Here is a 21,688-nt window from a genome sequence, read left to right as displayed (position 1 = left end):
TAATGTTCTATGTTCTATACTACAATTGTGACAATACTGCATAAAGTACTTCACTGATTATGAAGCAGTTTGGGACTTCCTGAGGTTGAACAGGGTAGTGCAAAATCACAGTTCTCTTCTTTGTGAATTCTTTCTGTTTGGCACTGGATTCTGCAGTAATGCTGACCTTGGGATGTAAGTAAACCATTGCCATGTTAAGGGATTGTCTGTACGTGTCCCAATAGATTGGGAATATGTCTGCACTGCCCATGTTATCAACAGCAGAGGGAAGAGAGACAGAGAGAGAGAGAGAGAGAGAGAAACAAACAAAAAGAGAGAGAGAAAGAGAGTGCAAGATGTCTTGGCCCGGAAGACAAGTCTCTGCTCATTCATCATTTCAAAAGAGCACCCATCAGGCAGCAAGGTAACATCAGGGGATTTAGAGAGGAACCTGGCAAAAAAATGCAGATTCTTAGCAACCAGGTTCTCAGCACAGGATCCAGATTGTCCAGTCAGCAATTCTACCTGGATCACTGCTTTGTGGCCTCGGCCTTTATGAGATTGTTCGGACTGAACTTGGCAACGGTCTGCCTATTTTATTTGCTGCAACTCTTTCTCCTGCAGCCTCTCTTCCTGACATCGTCCTGAAGTATAATTCAGCCGGATGAATTTGTCCCTCTTGGTAATTCAACTCATCTGGACATTCCTCATTGGTCCTCCTCACAATCCCTACCCAGTGACCGTTGGCTGGAATGTCAGAACGTGCAGAAAAATCAGGAAGGGTGACGGTCCAGTTCCCATTTGAGCATCATTCACTGGGTGGACATCTGAAGCTGGAAGCTGTTGGACGAGAAGCAGGTACTAAAAGGGTTAATGTTGAACACTGCATTAACCTCCATCCAATCTGAAGTCCTGGGGGGCGGAAAACAAGGACAACAGCTCTGGATGTACCACTTACCTAATTGTTAACATGCAATAAAACAAACCCTTGTTAAGGAAGAGCCTCTTCTTAAGACTCCTCGCTAGTGGTTGATCCTCTCCCATTGTAGCACTTAGATTAAACTCCCTATAATTTGGAAACAGGCCATTCGGCCCAACAAGTCCACACCGACCCTCCGAAAAGTAATCCACCCAGACCCATTCCCCTTCCCTATATTTGTCCGTGATTAATGCACTATGGGCAATTCATCATGACCAATTCACCCAACCTGCACATCTTTGGATTGTGGGAGGAAACCAGAGCTCTCGGAGGAAACCCACGCAGAGAATGTGCAAACTACACACACACGCACAGTTGACCAAGCCGGGAATCAAACCCGGGTCCCTGGCACTGTGAGGTAGGCCCAACCAAGGGGAAGTGCACTGATGGCAGCAGCTTTATACATCCATGAGTACCACAGAATCATTCTATCAGGGAAACAGTACGAGAAGGCGATGCTAAATATAGGCTGGGATTCTGTTCCCGATCGGCTAGAAGATGTTTCCTGTATCAGACAGCAGACAGTCGCTAATAAATTCAATCAGGAATTCAGGACAAAGTCCTTACCTGGGGAGGGGTGAGGATGTGGAATTTAGAGTGACTGACATGAACGGTATAGAAATACAAAATAGGCAATGACTCTGAAATCATCCCCATACAGTAGTTCCTGTCCATTTAATCGGGTTCAGCACAGTTGACTGAATCAATGCGTTTTCCACTCAGGTGGTATTTAATACTCACAGGACAGGTGATCTTTGCTCAAGGGAATGACCAGGCACATCATAAATAGCGTGGGACTAACACACAGCTTTATTTGACACCAGTTCAGACTTTGAAGACACCCTCATCAAGAGAATAATGAGGTTTGGGCAATAAGTGCTTGCCTAACCATCAATGTCCATATCCCATGAGGGAATAAGGGAGAAAAAGGCAACCTTAATTTAAACTAAGTGACGGCCTTGTGGTATTTTCGCTGGACTATTAATCCAGAGACCCAGGTAATGTTCTGGGGACCTGGGTTTGAATCCCTCCATAGCAGATGGTGGAATTTGAATTCAAGAAAAATCTGGAATTAAGGTCTAATGATGTCCATGAATCCACTGTCAATTGTCAAGGAAAATATCCATCTGGTTTACTAACGTTGTTCAGGAAAGGTTACCTGGTCTGGCCTATATGTGATTCCAGACCCACAGCAATGTGGGTGCCTTTTAACCGCCCTCTGGGCAATTAGGAACAGGCAATAAATGCTGGCTTAACTAGAGAAGCTCTCATCCCATTAATGAATTTTAAAAAAGCCCGTGCCTCAACAATGTTTGTACAACCAGTTCAAATACATTCACTCTCCTATCACAAGCTGTTTCTATAGAGTGGTGGTTTTATTTTGGGTTCGGAGAATTTCAGACTACAAAGCCCAGTTTCCTTATCCTGGCGGCAGGCTGGGAGACCAGAGCCTGGGAGTCTGTCACTGGGATAAGGGATCCTGATTTAGCAACCTCAGTGGGTCAGATTCCCAGAGTCTGACCTGAACACATGCCAGTCGAATGGTGACTGGATGGCACAGCTGCCTTTTCAAACAGTTCTAATAGTTTATGTCAGGGATTGTTCATGACGATAATGGTCACCCTGGGGGAAGGGAGGGCTGGGTTCAAGAGGATAAGGGTAAGGATTGATTCACGTATTCTACGCTCCAAACATTCTCATGAGAGGGAACCTCCATCTGTACACCTCAACCAAGATTTTACGACCTCTCAGATCCTTACTAATACTTGACTTAGAGTCATACAGCATGGAAACAGGCCCTTTCGTCCAACTTGTGCGTTCTGACCAAGTTTTCTAAACTGAACTAGTCCCGGTGCAAAAGACCCATATCTCTCTAAATCTTTCCTATCCATGTACCTGTCTGAATGTCTCTTAATGTCATAATTGTATCAGCCTCCATCACTTCCTCTGGCAGCTTGTTCCGTACACAAAACATCTTCTGCGTGAAAACGTTGCCCCTCAGGTTCCTTTAAAATCTTTCCCCTCTCACCTTAAACCTATGCCCTCTAGTTTTGGACTCCCCCACCCCGGGGAAAAGATCTTGGCTATTCACCCTATTTATGCCCTTCATGATTTTATATACCTCTATAAGTTCACCCCTCAGCCTCCTTTCACACACGTTTCTTTAACAAAACCACATACAATATTCTTAAACTGATCCTCATACCTGACATTCCATCTCAGCTGCTTCCTTCTGTCCCTTCTCCAATAGCAGTCAGTCTTCGGAGATACAGTGTTCCAAAAAAGCACTTCCCAAAGATCCACTCGTCCCCCTAATTTGACTACCGCCCATCTCCTCCCCCATCTCGTTTGACCTATCTGCTGTGGAAACAATGCCAACTGACCAATGTGATACTGGCTGACCACCCCCTGTCGTTCTGACAGAATTCGACTCATTCAGAATCCCCCTTCCCCTAGCCTAGCTCTCATCAAGTCACATTCACATCCTGCGCTTGCTGATCTGAACTGCCTCTTAAATGACAACACTTCAATCAGTTCAGTTATCCCTTCATGGTCTTGCTGCTCCTTATTTTGGTAATCTCCTGTAGCCCCACAACACTCTGAGATCTCTGCGCGCCTCCAATTGTTGGTTGTTTGAAAATCCTCATTCTGAATTGCTCTACCATCAGAGGTCATGACCTCAGCTGCCTGGGGCCTAATCTCTGGAATTCCAGCGTTAAACCTCACTGTCTCACTCCTGCTTTACGAATCTCTTCAAAAGCTTCCCATTTTGACCTATCTTTCGGTCACCTGTTCCTGTGTTTTGTATGGTGATGCACCTGTGGATGATTTACACTGTTAAAGGTGCTGTAGAAATGCAATTGTTGTTATCGTGCAATGGACCACCTCCTTAATAAAGTAAAGAGGTCTGGAGACAAATGACAGCTGCACATTAGTAGGAAGCTTTTACATAAGGATTCTTAACAGTTACTCAGACAGGCTCAGAATCTTTTAAACAGCCAGGTTATGTAGGAGAAACTAAACACCAATTACCAAACAGTCAGGTCACCATGGTCTTACAAATCACAGGGCAGCTCTCTCTCACTGGAGAGAAACAACTGGTAGTGATTTAACCTGAGGGTCACCATACCTCAGACAATGGATGAAATTAAGAAGAAGATTCCATCATGTTAACCTGAACCAGTGATGGGAAGTGAACCTATTCTGTTGACATCACACTGCTTTGCAAATCAACCATCCAGCCAACTGAGCTACACCAATCCCCAAACAAACAAACAGTAGCAGCAACTGAATGCAAGCAGCAGATCAGATACCCTTTCAAATAAAAGCAAAATACTGCGGATACTGAAAATCTGAAGAAATCAGGGAGGATGTGCTGAAGAAATTTAGTACATCTGACAGCATCTGTCGAGAGAGAGAAAGAATTAACATTTTGAGTTTGATATGACTGGTTCTGAAGACTCAAAACATTAGCTCTGTTTCTCTCTCAACAGATGTTGCCATACCTGCTGAGCTTCTCCAGCATTTTCTGTTTTTATTTCAGACATCCTTTGATAATTTAGCATTTTCAAAATGACACCGCACAGGAAGAGGCCATTCAATCCAACACCCCTGGGCCAGCTCTTTGCAAGAGCTAACCAATAAGTTGCACTCTCTTGCTCCACAATTTCCATTTTGCTTTTTCAAGTATTTTTCCAATTTTCCTTTGGAAATTTACCACTCAGTCCACTTCCACGGTTTTGTCAGTCTGTGTTTCCTGGATCACATCTGCTGTGTTGATTAACAAAATTCATCTCCCTCCTCATCCCTTTGCCAAAGCTCTTAATGAAACTGAAACTGTGTCTACTGATTACACACCACCTGCCAGTGGGAAAAGTTCCTCTTTATTTTGTGGTCTTAGGTTTGAACAGTTATCTGGGAGGCCTTATGGTGCAGTGTCCTAGCCTCTGGATCATACGTTCGAGATTTGATGCACTCGCCAGGACTTGAGGGCCAAGAAAGATGCAGTATAGTATAGCCAAACAGGTTAAGTATCAATGTGCAAATACTTGCAACACACACTAATGGTGGGCGCTAAGAGGGGAGAGACTCCCAGTCAGCTGTGTGATGGAAAAAACCTTTGGATCCTCTATGTTACTGACCTTCGTCCTGGATAACATGTCTGTGAAATGGTATTTTGCTACAGCAACTCAGTCGGAGTTGGGGAAGTTGGGGAGATGTTATGATCTGCCTGTACTGCACACAAAACAAAACTTTGCATTGTATCGAGGTACATATGACAATAAAAAATCAAAGCTGTGTTCTTTAGTCAGCAGAGTCTCAGACAAGGGGAGAAAAACAAGCTTCAGGTTTAGGAAGGAAATTACAATGCATCTTTTCAAACCAAAGGTAGTGGAAACCTGGAACTCTCTCTGTAGACAGACATTGGGAGTCAATTGGAACTTTAAAGTCTGAGATCTTTGTTGGCCAAGGGCATGGAAGGATGTAGAGTTATAGAGTCATAGAGTCGTAGAGATGTACAGCATGGAAACAGACCCTTCGGTCTAACTCGTTCATGCCAACCAGGTATCCCAACCCTATCTGTCCCACCTGCCAGCACCCGGCCCATATCCCTCCAAACCCTTCCTATTCATATACCCATCTAAATGCCTCTTAAATGTTGCAATTGTACCAGCCTCCACCACTTCCTCTGGCAGCTCATTCCATACCCCTTAGGGTATGTTGCCCCTTAGGTCTCTTTTATATCTTTCCCCTGTCACCCTAAACCTATTCCCTCTAGTTCTGGACTCCTCGACCCCAGGGAAAAGACTTTGCCTATTTACCCTATCCATGCCCCTCATAATTTTGTAAACCTCTTTAAGGTCACCCCTCAGCCTCCGACACTCCAGGGAAAACAGCCCCAGTCTGTTCAGCCTCTCCCTATAGCTCAAATCCTCCAACCCTGGCAACATCCTTGTAAATCTTTTCTGAACCCTTTCAAGTTTCACAACATCTTTCTGATAGGAAGGAGACCAGAACTTCTTGCAATATTCCAACAGTGGCCTAACCAATGTCATTTACGACAGGTAAGTACTGTTGAGGTGCCGTGCGTAGTCTTGATATGATTGTCTTGCAGGAAGGGCTGAATGACCTCCTCCCTTTCAGTTAGTAATGTAAAGGCAGGGCAGATTGTTGTTCTAGCACAATGCCAGAAAGGGACTTTCAGCTGGAACATAGGAAATTTGAGATATGTTCAGTCACAAAGGATGGCCCCATCAGTACAGCTGGCCAGCTATGATCCATGCAACAGCTTGACACCTGACTGAAATCACTCAAAATAGAACATACTTATGGCTGTGACTCACTCTAACCATCACCGTGAAGCTGGATTGGGTTTCCATAATCACAAACATAATAATTAAAGGCTGTAAATTTGTCAAAGCCACAAAAATTAAGATCTAACACTTTCGGAGAAGTTTGGGGTGATTCAAATGTGTTGTTTATTCACAGGCAAAATAACTTTGAATGGCTCAGTGTTTTCATGCTCTGGCATTGGGAAGATGTGTCACTGACTTGCTATAATTAGTTTCTTGGTGAATTGTTACAAAGCATAATATAATTAATATCACTCATTCATTTCAGCCAAACTAGAATTCAGCCTTCATAATGTTCCAGATATTACAATATCAGCTGATCCCCACATGGCATTGTCTATCCATGACAGAGTGTGAGCCTGGTTTTGCAGATACAAAGCAGGACAGTCTGCAATGAGATTACAGAACAACCTGGAGTTAAGGAATAACATCAGCCAGGATTCCTGCTCTTCATCACAAGCGAGTGCCCCAATATCAAATCTGTAATAATCTAACCAAATCAACACTTGTTTTAAGTAGTGTTACAGAGGTCGCTGTTTGGATGGATGGGCAGTGTACAACATGAATATACAATCTGTCTAACACACCCAACAGTCCTGCCCCTGCACAGGTTATTGTCCTACCTTGGATACACTGCAGAGATCCATCTTCTGCTCTTATGGTGAAGGTTTCTCCCGGATTAACCTGAACTAAAATAACCTGCAACAAAGACACAAGAGTTAGCTGCAGCACCAAGGACAAGAAGAAAATCTCTTCATATCTCAAAAGACTATGACTGAGTGCTTGAAACTGAAACGATAGAATCGAAGACTGCAGAGCTACTGGATTTCAGTCCACGGAGCTCTGTGCCTTCACAGTGGGACTCAGTACTTGGCACTTGCCTTGCCTGACCCCCTCTTCAGCCCATTGAGAGAGGAGGAAACTGCTGAGGACTCCTCACTCGAATCACTATCCAGTAATCACACGTCGGGATGCCACAGGGGCAATGGAAGCACAACTATCCAGATTTCTCAAGACACATTGTGATGGTGGAAACTGTTACTCATTCTTTGGGACGTGTGGCTGCATGCAAAGACAGCATTTGTCACGCATTCTCAGTTTCCCTTGGGAAGGTAACGGTGAGCCATCTTTCTTGAACTGATATGAGCATAAGAGGTACAGTTAGTATGTTTGCTGATGACACCAAAATTGGAGGTGTAGTGGACAGCGAATAGGGTTACTTCAGATTACAACGAGATCTTGATCAGATGGGCCAATGGGCTGAGAAGTGGCAGATGGAGTTTAATTTAGATAAATGTGAGGTGCTGCATTTTGGGAAAGCAAATCTTAGCAGGACTCATACGCATAATGGTAAGGTCCTAGGGAGTGTTGCTGAACAAAGAGACTTTGGAGTACAAGTTCATGGCTCCTTGAAAGTGGAGTCGCAGGTAGATAGGATTGTGAAGAAGGCGTTTGGTATGCTTTCCTTTATTGGTCAGAGTATTGAGTACAGGAGTTGGGAGGTCATGTTATGGCTGTATATGACATTGGTTAGGCCACTGTTGGAATATTGCATGCAATTCTGGTCTCCTTCCTATTGGAAAGACGTTGTGAAACCTGAAAAGGTTCAGAAAATATTTACAAGGATGTTACCAGGGTCGGAGAATTTGAGCTATAGGGAGAGGTTGGATAGGCTAGGGCTGTTTTCCCTGGTGCATCAGAGGCTGAGGGGTGACCTTATAGAGATTTACAAAATTATGAGAGGTATGAATAAGGTAAATAGACAAAGTCTTTTCCCTGGGGTCAGGGAGTCCAGAACTAGAGGGAATAGGTTTAACGTGAGAGGGGAAAGATATAAAAGAGACCTAAGGGGCAACTTTTTCACGCAGAGGGTGGTAAGTGTATGGAATGAGCTGCCAGAGGAAGTGGTGGAGGCTAGTACAATTGCAACATTTAAATGGCATCTGGATGGGTATATGAATAGGAAGGGTTTGGAGGGATATGGACCAGGTGTTGGCAGGTGGGACTAGATTGGGTTGGGATATCTGGTCGGCATGGACAGGTTGGACCGAAGGGTCTGTTTCCATGCGATACATCTCTATGACTCTATGCTGCAGTCCACACAGTGTTCGCTACGACTGATTGACATGACAGCACAAGCCAGAGAGCAGTTGGTGGGTGACTACCGTCACATAGCAGCTCAGAGCAGAGTAAGGATGGCTGGTTTTCTCACAGAAAGAACAATAATAAATCAGCTGGGTTTTTTTATTACAATCCAATGGTTTCATGGTCAACACCAGCTTGTTGTGGTACACTTTAAGAAGGTGTGGGTATTGCGTCTGCATAAAAACTGGAGGGGCTGCTGTTCCAATGCATCATGTGATTCAGACTTGGCTTGTTCTGTGGAAGCTGCCAACTGCAATCACGCAAGTTCTCCAACTGGGTGACACTGCCACCCATTTTGCAAATGCTTCATGAATGAGCCTATGCATTTTTTCATTAACCAATTGCTGATGTGTGGTCGGTGCCCAGATATTTATCAGTAAACACAAGAAAAAAAATACAACTCAGCTATTTTAGAAACTCCATGCTGTTACTGAACTCAAGTCTACTAACTGGACCACGGCAATCAACATGCAAAAGTAGCAAACAATAACATTTGTTGCGATTTTAATTGAAATTGATCATACACAGCATGAGATAAACTTGCAGACCCACCAACTTTACGCATATCTGAATCCAACCAGTCACTCAACTTCAACATTAACACTCTGAGGTACAGACTGTCAAGTTACTTTGTTCAAATGGCTGCATCATGACAGACATCGGAGTGAGGAAAACAGGCAGAGGAGGTTTCCATGGTGTCATAAGCCAACTCTTGCCCCACAAATAACATAACCAAATAGATGGTCTGGTTATAATCTCATAGCTGTTTTCCATATCTTGGAAGTCTCCTCTCGATGCAAGTGGTCATAGATAGTGAAAGTTATCATTGTCTCCAAATGTGGCAACTCAACCTTTAGCCTACTGAGCAGGACAGTACTTCGGACTGGGATCTCAAATCTGAGGCTAAATTCATGGCTTACCAGGTAGCTCCTTTAAGCTTAAGAACACCTTACATCCAATATGTTACAAGATCCTCTAATCTAGTAGCAAGAAAGACTGACAGTAAGATCCTCTCCCATTCCTGAAATAACTGCTCAGTGGCCAGTATTCCCTCAACAAGTCACCCTTTATTTCCATGTGCAGAGTACATGGGCTCTGACCAGCCAGCTCAGAGCCTGTCCCTAGAAAAAGGAGACACTCTGAATTTCTTGGGTTTTTTTTGACAATCCTGTTTTTTTTTTGCGCAAGACCTTGGCTGGACTGAGAACCTATGCCGGGGAGCCTTTACAGATCAAGGGTATGACTTCCGTTCCAGTCTCTTATGAGAAGCAGTTGGTTAATCTCTTGTTTATTTTTTCTTTTTTTTTCTTTTTTTTATAACTCCACAGAGGCCGGTATCACTTCACCAAGTCTCCCTTTATTCACACGTGGAGAATCTCTTGTTTATACCCATCAGCTGGGGCCCACTGATTGGCCCAGGCTAACAACCCCAATCAACAATCTCATGGTCAATGAGATCTACTTGGCCCTCATTCCCAGTTACCATAAGCCAACTGAATTGGGATATTCTGAGATGATGAAAAGTGCTATAGAAATTAAAGGCAGAGTCAAGACAGCTTTCATTGCAAGAGGCTTTTATATCTTTGTAAACATGAAACAATCTCCCATATTTCTTCTTTATGATCTTCTCTAAGTGGGCATTCATTCATTTGGAAGAAAATATTTTCACCTTCATGGTTTGGATGAGAAATAAACAATTTGTTTTATTACAGTATCTTTTGTGACATCAGGACAACTCAAGGTGCTCTACAGCCAATGATGTAGGCAAAATGGAAGTTATTTTATGAATGGCAAGTTCCCACAAATAGAAATGCAATAGTGATCAGAGAATTTGTTTTTAGATTTTTGTTGACTATTAAATATGGACCAGGATCAAGGTAAGACTTCATGGTGTTGGGTTAATATATGAACAATGGATAGAAGATTGGATCACAAACAGAAAACAGAGAGAAGGGATGTACAGATAATTTTCAGCTTGACTAATCATAACTAATGGAATGCTACAGGGATCAGAGCTGGGGCCTCAATTATTTACAATATACTGTAGATGTCGGTGCGTAGGTTGACCTTGCAGCTTTGAAAATTCCCTACAAAAACAAGTGTGTGGGTGGTTAGTATTTTGAAATCCCATTGACATCTGATGCAAAGCCCTGCACACCTTCAGACCATAGCTCATATCGTCTCCTTGATCTCTTAAGTGCAGCTGTAAGGTATTGGCAAGTAAAACGTCCATTTGTTGGGTGAAAATTTAAGGCTGATGACTAATGCAAGTATGGGAGCTGTTGGTTGGATTAACAGTCTACATGTTGAGTGAAAACATGATTTTTGAGGCCAAAGAAAGTAATAACTACATTGTAGCCAAATTAGCTGACAATACACACATCAGTAGAAAAGCCAGTTGTGAAGGGGAATATACATAAGGTTAAGTGAATGGTCAAAATGTTAGCAAATGGTTTGTAATGTGTGAAAATGTTAGATTGTCATGAAGAATAGAAAAGCAGCATTTAACTTAAAATGCGAGAGATTCTAGAACACTAATATAGAGGGATCTGGGTGACTTGGTACATGAATCACAAAATGATAGCATACGGGTACAGCAAATGATCAGAAAAGAAAATGGATTATTGGCATTTAATGCAAAAGAATGGGGATATAACTAGGGAACTCAGGCTACTAATACATGGCGCTTTAGTGTGATCACACTTGGAGTAGCGTGCACAGCTTTGACCTCCTTACCTAAGGAGGGATGAACATGCATTGCAGAAGTTAGCCTGGAATGATTCCTGAAATGAAGGGACTTACTTTCAAGGAATGGTTGAATAGGGGAAAATAAAGCAGCCAATTTGTGCACAGCAAGCTCTCATTACAGGGGTGTGAGTTCAGTGAAAGAATGCAAAGTGATTATATATATAAGACTTTTAAATACATTATGGGATGTGGGCATCTCTGGCTAGATCAACGTTTATTGCTCCTAATCGTCCAGAAGGTAGTTAAGAGTCAACCACTTTGAGTGTGTCAAGGGTCATATACGTAAGGATGGCTGACTTCCTTCCCTAAAGGAAATTAGCGAAGCAAATGGGTTCTTATGACAAACAACAACAGTTATTACAAGGTCACCACAAGGCTAGTTTTTAATTCTAATTTTAATTGAATTCAAATTTCACCATCCGCCCATTCCAATTCACCAATCCCTGGAACATTAGCCTGGGGATATGGACAGTTTAATGCAGTGACATTACTCCTAAGCCATTGCCCCCTACCCCCAAATATAAATACAATGCAAATAGTTGCAAATATAACAGACGGGATGTTAAAAGTACTGGATCATAATAGGGAGTGAGCTTCAAAACACGAGTGCTTCATTCATTTCAAAGTGCTTTGGAACATTTTGAAGTTGAGCAAAATTATAAGAGAGTCTGAATGCTGGTGGGAAAGTCAAATGGAGTTTGTTTGGGATGCCACCCCAAGTCTCGATATCTCGCTGGCAATAACTCTCGGGTCTCAGAAGATGCTAATCAGCAGCGCAGACAATCAGTGAGTGGGACCAGAGCAATTTAACCCTCATACATTGCAGAAAAAAACTTAATTGAACATTCTACCTCGTGTGAACTTTCTCCCACATGTAAAGTCAACGAGCTAAATGTCCATTCTGTAAAGGCTGACAATGCCAAATGTCTAATAACGTTTGGTTGCCAGGGCAACAACCAGCTGCTGTCTGCTCATTATTTATGGAGAGGTAACTTCAGTTCACTTGTCGAACGGAGGGGGATTCAATGCCATTCGTATCCATCTGATCATAGTCAGCGAGTTGGTTTCTCATCTCACTCCCTCCTGGTTCCCTCTGGTGTCCCCTAATGTTCTCTCTAAGTGACACTCCGCACAACTCGATTGGCATGCTGCCCTCAACAATATCATCCAGAAACAGTATGCATTTATGTCAGCATACACTGCCAACTTCAGGCTTCATCTCACCATCTTTCTACAACCCTCTGTGCTCTGTAAATTGTCAGACCGATTAATTGACATCCAGCCCTGGATGAGCAGGGATTTCCATCAACTAAATACCAAGAGATCTAAGGTCAGTGTTTCTGGTTCCCACCACCAGCTTCACTCCTCAGCCACCAACTCCATCCATCAATCAGACGGCAAGCTGAGAAGCATTCAATCAGATTTGATATTGAGGTGAGGACCTGCAATAAAACAGTCCTGTCACCAAGACTTTAAGTTTTAACCATTTTATTCACTCATGGGATGTGGGCAGCATTGGCTGGGTGTGTAGTTATTGCCAATCCCTAGTTACTTTTGGATGCAATGGCTCGTTAGGCCATTTCAAGTCAGTTGAGAGTCAACTATATTGCTGAAAGTCTGGAGTCACATATTGGCCAGACTAGGTAAGGATGGCTGATTTCCTTCCCTAAAGGAGATTAATAAACCAGATGGATTTTTATGATAATTGACAGTGGTTTCACAGTCATCGTTAAATTTTCAATTCTAGAATGCTATGGCACAATTCAAATCCATGTCTCCAGAACACTAACTGGCTTCTTGAATTACTAGACTACCGACAATCCTATTACGCCATCATCTCCTTCCATAAAGTCACAATGACCACTCACCTGTTTCGACAGATCTGTTGCTTAAACATTCATCAAAAACTCAGAAAAACTAATTAACGTCACAGTTTCACATGCACAATATTCTCATGTGGCTTGACAGCCAATTAAGAACTGTTTATTGTAGTCACTGTCGGAAACATGCATACCTTTAATATCTTGAGACTTGATTATACCAACACACTCTTGATTGGCCTCTCATATCCTCTCCTCACCATGAAATGGAGCTCTCTGGCTCACCGCTCACGTCTCAGTTCAAAGAAAGTGCCATTCACCTACCATCAACTCTGTGTTTGCTGACCTAGCTTAGCTTCAAGTTTAACTAAAATTTCGATTTTAAATCTCCATTGTCACCTTTGCCTTATTGCTGTAACTTCCTCCACTCCCCCCCATAACCCTCCAAGGTCAGTACATTCCTCCAATTCTAGCCACTTGAGCATCTCTGATTTGAATCCATCCATCAATGGCCCTGCCTTCAGTTGCCATGGCCACAAGCTCTTGAACACTCTCTCTGCACCTCTTGCCCTCCCAACTAATCTTTCCTCTTTTAAGATGGTCCTTAAAACCTAACTTTTTGACCAAGCATTTGTGCTAATGTTTCCTTAAGTTGCATTTCTTTTTTCTTAAGTGCCTCTGTGAATCATCTTTGAACATGTTTACCAAGTCAAAGGAAATGGAAATTTTTGTTGTTGTTATTGAAGTTGTGAGTGCGGTGTCTCTGCAAAGAAGAAGCAAGTATACAGGAGAAGGACACTTCACATCAAATTCCACAGGGTTTACATGATGTGGAGGTGCCGATGTTGCACTGGAGGGGGGGAACAAAGTCAGAAGTCACATGACATCAGGTTATAGTGCGACAGGTCTATTTGAAATCACAAGTGTTCGGAGTGGTGCTCCTTTGTCAGGTGGAGTGAAGACTTCTGATTTTGGCCACAGGATTTACAGCAGAGAAACAGGCCATTTGCTCCATCCTACTCCACCTGGGGCTTCAAGCAGCCCCCTTCATCTCATGCCATCAGCATATTCTTCTATCCTTTTCTCCTTCATCAGTTTATTGTGCTTCCCCTTCAATGTGTTAATACTAACTTAGCTACCTCAATGTTCTTTGGATCTGCACTATTTTGAGCTTTTAATCATTTATTCTCCTCTACTTTTTATTTGGTCCAGTTTTATTACCTTATTTGCCACAGTTTTGTCTATTGATTTAATCTATTAATATTCCTCTGTACTTTTATATTTCCACCTTCACTACAGTACCATGCCACCTAAATTTTCATCATCACTAAATTTCAATGTACACCACCAATGTAGTTGATGAACACTGTGAGGCCCCAACACAGATCCTGTGGGACATCTTGAAAAACATCCTGCCAATTACAGTATCTGCCTATTATGCTGACTCTCTGTCCCTTGCCACTCAATTAATTTCCCCTCTAGGCCAATAATTTACTGTCAGTTCAATTACCTTCAATTGTAAAGAACAGTCTCTTGGAGACCTCATCAAATGCTTTCTTGAAATCCATATCAATAATAACCTTGACATTCTATTGTTCTCTAGAAGGCTACACCTGATATACTGTGAACTGACTTCATCCTTTTACCTATTATTTCTTATGCTGACATTGAATAGAGCCCAGAAAAGGTTCATTAGGTTGATTCCACCTATGGAGGGATTTTCTTATGAGGTGAAGTTGAATTCATTGGGCTTGTACTCTTCGGGGTTCAGCAGAATGAGGGGAACCTTATTGAAACAAGACTTCTAGGGGCTTCTCAGGTGAAGTGCAGAAGGGTCGTTTCCTGTTCTGGGAGAGTCAAGGACCATAGGGCAACATCTCAGAGTAAGTGGTCATCAGCTAGGAAAGAGTAATTTCTTCTCTCACAGAATAGTGAATCTGCGGAATTCTTATACACAGACGGCGATAGAGGCTGGGTCATTAAATATATTCAAGGCTGAGATAGACAGATTTTTTAATCAGTAAGGGAATTAAGGGTTATGGGGAATGTAGTAACTCTAATGAGGTCAGCCAAGTGGAACTAATAGAATATGAGTTCCCTGACTGGGGCCATTGTTCTGACCAAACAGGGAGCCCTGGCTGACAGATATAAATAGGAGGATCAGAGGTTCTGCTCCTTTTGAGAGCTAACTCTGAGGAAATCAGATTTATGTCAAGTATTCTGTGTATTTAAATGCAGGGCGACTGGGTGACAGGATACAGGTCTCTATGGAATTATTTTAGTGAAAAGACAAGAAAGAGGAGGCGAGGATTATCAGATCAGCCATGATCTGATAATCTGATGTCGGCGCAACATTGAGGGCCAAACGGCTTGTTCTGCGCTATATTGTTCTATGTTCTATGATTTCATTGAATGGTGGAGCAAACTCAATATACTGAAGTACTGCTTCTGTTCCGAGGTCTAATTTCAATCAGATTCACCATGCATGACCCACCATGTCTCTCTCTCTGATCAGCTAGAAATTCACAAGGTGTTCAGCTTAATTATAGACTCCAGGAATTTCCAACAACAGATGTGTGGGTCGCTAAGTCTATAATTCCCCATCTTCCCTCCCTTGACTTTCTCAAAGCTTTTGGTCACCTGCATTAACATCTCCACATGCTTCTGGGTGTCAAATTTTGTTGATAACACTGTCATGTAGTTTATGGATTCATCTGCTCTTCAGACAGATTCAGGTCTGACCACAAGGTGTTTCTTTAAAAAGAAATTCTTCGCAAAGTCTATACAATCAGATCTGTCAGCAGGAATCTCATCCTGGAGATGCTTTAGTTTCCAACCTTCTAGCAGAGTCTCTCTCACATGACTACTGAGGTCACAGTTACATCACAACAAACATCAGAAGCTTATCTGCATATTGATTAAACCCTGTCTCTATATTATAAAGCACTTTGAACATGTCACTATGTTTAAAGGTGGGAAATAAATGTATTTGTTATTCTCGCTGACACTATCATGAATGAATGTTTTCAATTGGAGTACAAGGTTGAAACCCCAATACTTAAGGTCCCAGATGATTATTTTCTCCAAGATTTCCTCACAGTTCTGCCCAAGGAAACAGCAGCACAATCCTGGAGGATAAGTGGCAACCCGAATATTCCAACCTCATCATCTAATGCCAAGATGCTTTTTTTGCTTCTGTGACCTTTGGCTGCTTTGGTTCCATTAGTTACTTGGCAACCTGACTCACATCATGTCATTGTTGTAGAGACTGTTAGTTGCCATGGTAAGTTGTCTGGATGCTTTGTAAGGCATGCTGGGAGTCGTAGTTTCATCACCAGGCGTTAGGCTTTAGCCTTGCAGTCAAATATATAACTTCCCAATCTCAACAGCTATGTTAATTCATAATAAAAATGCCACAAATCTCTAAAAGTTTAGCTCCAATGCTAGGTTTTGTTGAAAAAAACTCTTCAGTTATGTAAATAAAATCTAGTGGATCCCTATTTTGCTTTGCTGGTGAAAGAGTTGTTGCCTAGAAGCTAGACATAATGACCTAATGTAACACCAAAAATAAGTAGTACAGAATAATTTGGGTCTTGTTCAGCCATAGAGACTGAATAAGAGGTACAATCGTATTAGACATTAATAACATAACTGCTGAGACATACTCCTGAAAAATCAGCAGTTACCGCTCCCTTTCCTGTTGCCATAGTAACACTCTAAATTATCTCATTCTCAGGCCTTTAGCCTAGTGATACTCTCTCTCATTCCCTCTACACTACTCCATACAATGTTCTGTTCATTTAGACATTGCATTGAGGTCAAATGTCTCAATGCTTTCCCCACCACAATTTAATCAAACACTCTTCAAGCTTTACTCTGTATCTTGCTCACACTGTATCTGTCCTGGGGGTGTTTGCTGGGGACAATGTAGAGAGAGATTTACTGTGTATGTCACACCATGCAATCCTGGGAATGTTTGAGAGAGATAGGGTAGAGATAGCTTTACTCTGTATATAAGGTGATGCTGTTCCTGTCTGGGGAGTGATTGTTGAGGTCAGTGTACATGGAGCATTACTATGTATCTAGCCCCATGCTGTATGTATCCAGGGAATGTTTGATGGTGATAGTGTACAGGTAACTTTACGATCAACTGAAAAGAGCCATACTAAAATACAGCACGGAAACAGACCCTTTGGTCCAACAAGTCCATGTTGACAATGTTCCGAAACTAGACTAATCCCCACTTGCCTGCATTTGGCCCATATCCCTCTAAACCTCTCCTATTCATGTACCTGTCCAAATGTCTTTTAAATGTTGAAACTGTACCTGCATCCACCACTTCCTCTGGCAGTTCATTCCACACACTCTGTGCACAAAAACGTTGCCCCTCATGTCCCTTTTAAAACTTTCTCCTCTCACCTTAAAAATATGTCCTTTAGTTTTGGACTCCCCCACCCTCGGGAAAATACTCTTGCTTTTCACCTTATCTATGTCCCTCAGGACTCATACAGTCATCGAGATGTATAGCACGGAAACAGACCCTTCGGTCCAACTTGTCCATGCTGACCAGATACCCTAAATTAATCCAGTCCCATTTGCTAGCATTTGGCCCATCTCTCCCTAATCCCTTTCTATTCATATACCCATCCAGATGCCTTTTAAATGTTGAAATTGTACCAGCCTCCACGACTTCCTCTGGCAGCTCATTCCTTTGGGTGAAAAAGTTGCCACTTAGATCCCTCTTCACACCTTAAGCCTATGCTGTCCGGTTTTGGATCCTGCTACCCTGGGGAAAAGACTTGGCTATTCACTCTATCTATGTCCCTCACAATTTTACAAACTTCTATACAGTCACTTCTTAGCCTCTGACCCGCCAGGGAAAATAGTTCCAGCCTACTCAGCTTCTCCCTATAGCTCACACCCTCCAACCCCAGCAACATCCTTGTAAATCTTTTCTGAACCCTTTCAAGTTGCATAGCATCTTTCCTACAGCAGGGAGACGAGAACTGAACACAGTATTCCAAATATGGCTTAACCAATGTCCTGTACAGCTGCAACATGACCTCCTAACTCCTGTACTCAATGCACTGACCAATAAAGGAAAGCATACCAAATGCCTTCTTCACTCTCCTGTGTACCTGCAACTCTACTTTCAAGCAACTATAAACCTGCACTCCAAGGTCTCTTTGTTCAGCAGCACTTCCCAGGACCTTACCATTAAGGTGTGTAAGTTCTGCCTGAATTTACCTTTCCAAAATGCAGCACCTCACATTTATCTACATTAAACTCCATCTGCCACTCCTTGGTCCATCGGCACATCTCTTCAAGATCCCATCATTCTCAGAGGTAACCTTCTTTGCTGTCCACTACACTTCCAAATTTGATAGCGTCTGCAAACTTACTAACTGTACCTCCTATGTTCACATCCAAATCATTTACATAAATGATAAAAAGCAGTGGACCCAGCACCGATCTTTGTGGTGCACCACTGGTCACAGGCCTCCAGTCTGAAAAACAAACCCCCTCTAACTTCAAAGTTAAAAATCACACAACACCAGGTTATAGTCCAACAGGTTTAATTGGAAGTGCTAGCTTTCGGAGCACTGCTCCTTCATCAGGTAGTTATGGAGCAGGACCATAAGACCCACAATTTATAGTAAAAGTGTCGTGCAACTGAAACAATATATTGAACAAACCTAGATTACTGTTCAGTCTTTCATCTTTTAGAATGGGTTGCAGATTTTGGTTCATTAATATGGAAATCCCAGAACTTCTTTTAAGTCACATTCTCGAGATAGGAAGGTTTTATTAAGAAAAGGTGATATCTTGTGAGATTAGAGTCTGTCTGTATCCCAATCTTGAGTCAGACTGGTTCTATTTCCAAAATCGGAATTTACAAAATGTTACATTGATTGACTGCCTGCATTCAAGCCAGTTCTGTATCCAAACATTTAGTTCTCCCTGTATTCCATGTGATCTAAACTTGCTAATCAGTCTACCATGTGGAACCCAGATCACGTCCACTGTTCTGTCTTCATAAATTCTCTTCTTTACTTCTTCAAAAAACAGAATTGTTAGTAAGACATGATTTCCAACGTACAAAGCCATGTTGACTATCCCTAATCATTCTTTGCCTTTCCAAATACATGTAAATCTCGTCCCTCAGGGTCTCCTCCAACAACTTGCCCACCACTGAGGTCAGGATCACTGGTCTCTAGCTTGCTGGCTTCTCCTTACCACTTTTCTTAAACAGTGGCACCACATTAGCCATTCTCCAGTCTTCCAGCACCTCACCTGTGACTATCAATGAGATAAATATCTTAGCAAGTGGCCCAGCAATCACTTTCCTAGCTTCCCACAGAGTTCAAGGGTATACCTGATCTGATCCTGGGGATTTATCCATCTTTAAGCATTTTAAGAAGTCCACCACCTCCTCCTCTGTCATATGGACATTTTCCAAGATGTTGCTATTTATTTCCACACATTGTCTAGCTTCCAAATCCTTCTCTACAGTAAACACTGATGCAAAATACTCACTTAGTATTTCGAGTCAAGAGAGCTTTAATTTAGTTTCCAAACAGCAGAGGAAGCTTCACTATCTAACCCCAAAGTATCCCTGTCCTGAGAGCATTTGATGGAGATAATGTAGAGGCAGCTTTGCTCTATATCTAACCACATTCTGTTACTTTCCTAGATGGGGCAAGTATGATTCTGTTGTTTAACCTTCTGCGTACTTAAACGTAAATATTGAAAAGAGATGTCGAAAGCAGAATAAGATCTGTGTGAGAATGCTATTCGGAAGTTATATTTGAACAACAGCAGTAACAGGGCCTGCAGGTCATAGAAAGCAAATAACTCTTCCCTTGAACCTCTTGGGCTGTGTGATCTCTCAAAGCTAGTTCTCTGCCCTCTGATGTAAAACACAGTGACAGTGAGTAAAACCCAGAACCATAATGTATTGCATCAGTCCAAACAGCTCCCTGAGGTGCACAGCCACTGACAGAAGAACTTTCCATGTCTGCAGCCACTGTGGGGTTCTCAAATTAGCACCCACCAATGACTAGCCTGGCAGACCCAGTGTATCACCATCTCGCTGTGGGAAAACTCATCATGTTTTCAGTCGGTCGTCGTTACAGGAATTTAATCCTTGTCAACTTGGCCTGCTTGTTAGTGACTGCCTGATGTGATGGGGGGGGGTCTTGCAGTGAGGCTTTCCTGCTGACCACAGAGCTCACATAACTGGGGTCTTCTTGAGAAAAATAAAATACAGAAAAAGAGGCTAAGAGAGACTTGCATTTATATATCACCTTTCATAGAATCACTACATTGGGGAAGCTGGCTATTTGGCCCATCGAGTCCACACCAACCCTCCGAAGAGCATCCGACCCAGATTCTCCCCAACCCCATCCCAGTAACCATGCCTTTCCATGAGAAAATCCACCTAACTTACACATCCCTGAACACTGTGGGAATTTAGCATGGCCAATCCACCTAATTTGCACATCTTTGGACTGCAGGAGGAAATCGGAGTACCCAGACAGACACGGGGAAAATGTGCAAACTCCACACAGGCAGTCACCTGAGGCTGGAGTCGAACCCGGGTCCACAGCACTGTGAGGCCGCCGTGCCAATCTCTGAGCCACCATGCCACCCCTCCATAACCTCCAAACTGCTTTCCAGCCCATTAAATACTTTTTTTGAAACGTGGAATACATTGATACAATGCAGGAAACACAGCTGCTGATTTCCACATCGCAAGCTCCCTCAAACAGCAATGCGATAATGACCACAGTTATCTGCTTTAACGGTGTTGGTGAAAGTAAAATTAGCAAACTCCTTCACAGTTCTTCAAAACAATGCCATGGGATTTTTTTGATGTTCTTTGGCAAGGACAGACAGGCCCTCGTTTTGATACGGCATCAAATTCTACCAGCTCACTGCTCTGCATTCGGGCCTCAGGGTTCCAGGTCTTTGGGTACAAGACCCTTCCAGAGGTTTGACCAGAAAATCCAGGTTGACAATTGTAATGCAGTACCAAGGGAATGAGGCACAGTTGGAGGTCCTCGGCCTTGGATTGGAATCTAAATGGAGGCTCTCCTCCTCTCCACCGCTCCGATAAATGTAAGAGATCCCTTAGCCTCAATCTTCAATCAGGCTTGAATGTAATGCCTCTTGCAGTTGAATGGCTATTAATACTCATGATCTAAGTTCATGCATTAATATTTGTTGAGGTGTCAGCTACCTATGGAACACTAACCCAGTCAAAAGTCGATGCAGTCAGAGGTACGTTGTTAACATTAAGTTGAAAATTAAAACAAGTTATTTAGTTTTAGTGGTGGTAGTCAGACCAACACAAATCTATACACAAAAGACCATGTGAACTGTCTCAGATATGGGGGACCTTCCTGTAGTTTTGTCAGGGAAGCAAACGTGTCTGAGACAGCAGTGAATCTGCACAGCCATAGGCTTTGCTGTTTGAGTTCAAGTATTTCTGGTCATTGGAGTATGTCTAAGAGTAATTCACAGCTGACCCAGGAGGCCAGGTTCGGAGGGTTTGAGCTATAAAGAGTGGCTGAATAGTCTGGGGCTGTTTTCCCTGGAACGTGGGAGACTGACGGTTAACCATACAGAGGTTTATAGGATCATGAGGGGCGTGGACAGGA

At 42.7% G+C, this 21,688-nt stretch overlaps 1 protein-coding gene across 3 annotated transcripts in view; it reads right to left on the bottom strand.

Moving 5' to 3' along the window:
• Positions 1-21,688, bottom strand: part of fndc3ba (fibronectin type III domain containing 3Ba) — a 326,426-nt gene that overhangs the window by 217,532 nt on the left and 87,206 nt on the right. For all 3 annotated transcript variants that reach the window (XM_043702595.1, XM_043702596.1, XM_043702597.1), the window contains exon 3: positions 6,936-7,011. In XM_043702595.1, the coding sequence (XP_043558530.1) occupies positions 6,936-7,011 (76 nt within the window). The remainder of the gene's footprint in view (positions 1-6,935; positions 7,012-21,688) is intronic.

Source organism: Chiloscyllium plagiosum, chromosome 13 (genome assembly GCF_004010195.1).
Source record: "Chiloscyllium plagiosum isolate BGI_BamShark_2017 chromosome 13, ASM401019v2, whole genome shotgun sequence".
NCBI classification, from domain to species: Eukaryota; Metazoa; Chordata; class Chondrichthyes; order Orectolobiformes; family Hemiscylliidae; genus Chiloscyllium; species Chiloscyllium plagiosum.
This window is presented reverse-complemented; position numbering and strand designations above follow the sequence as displayed.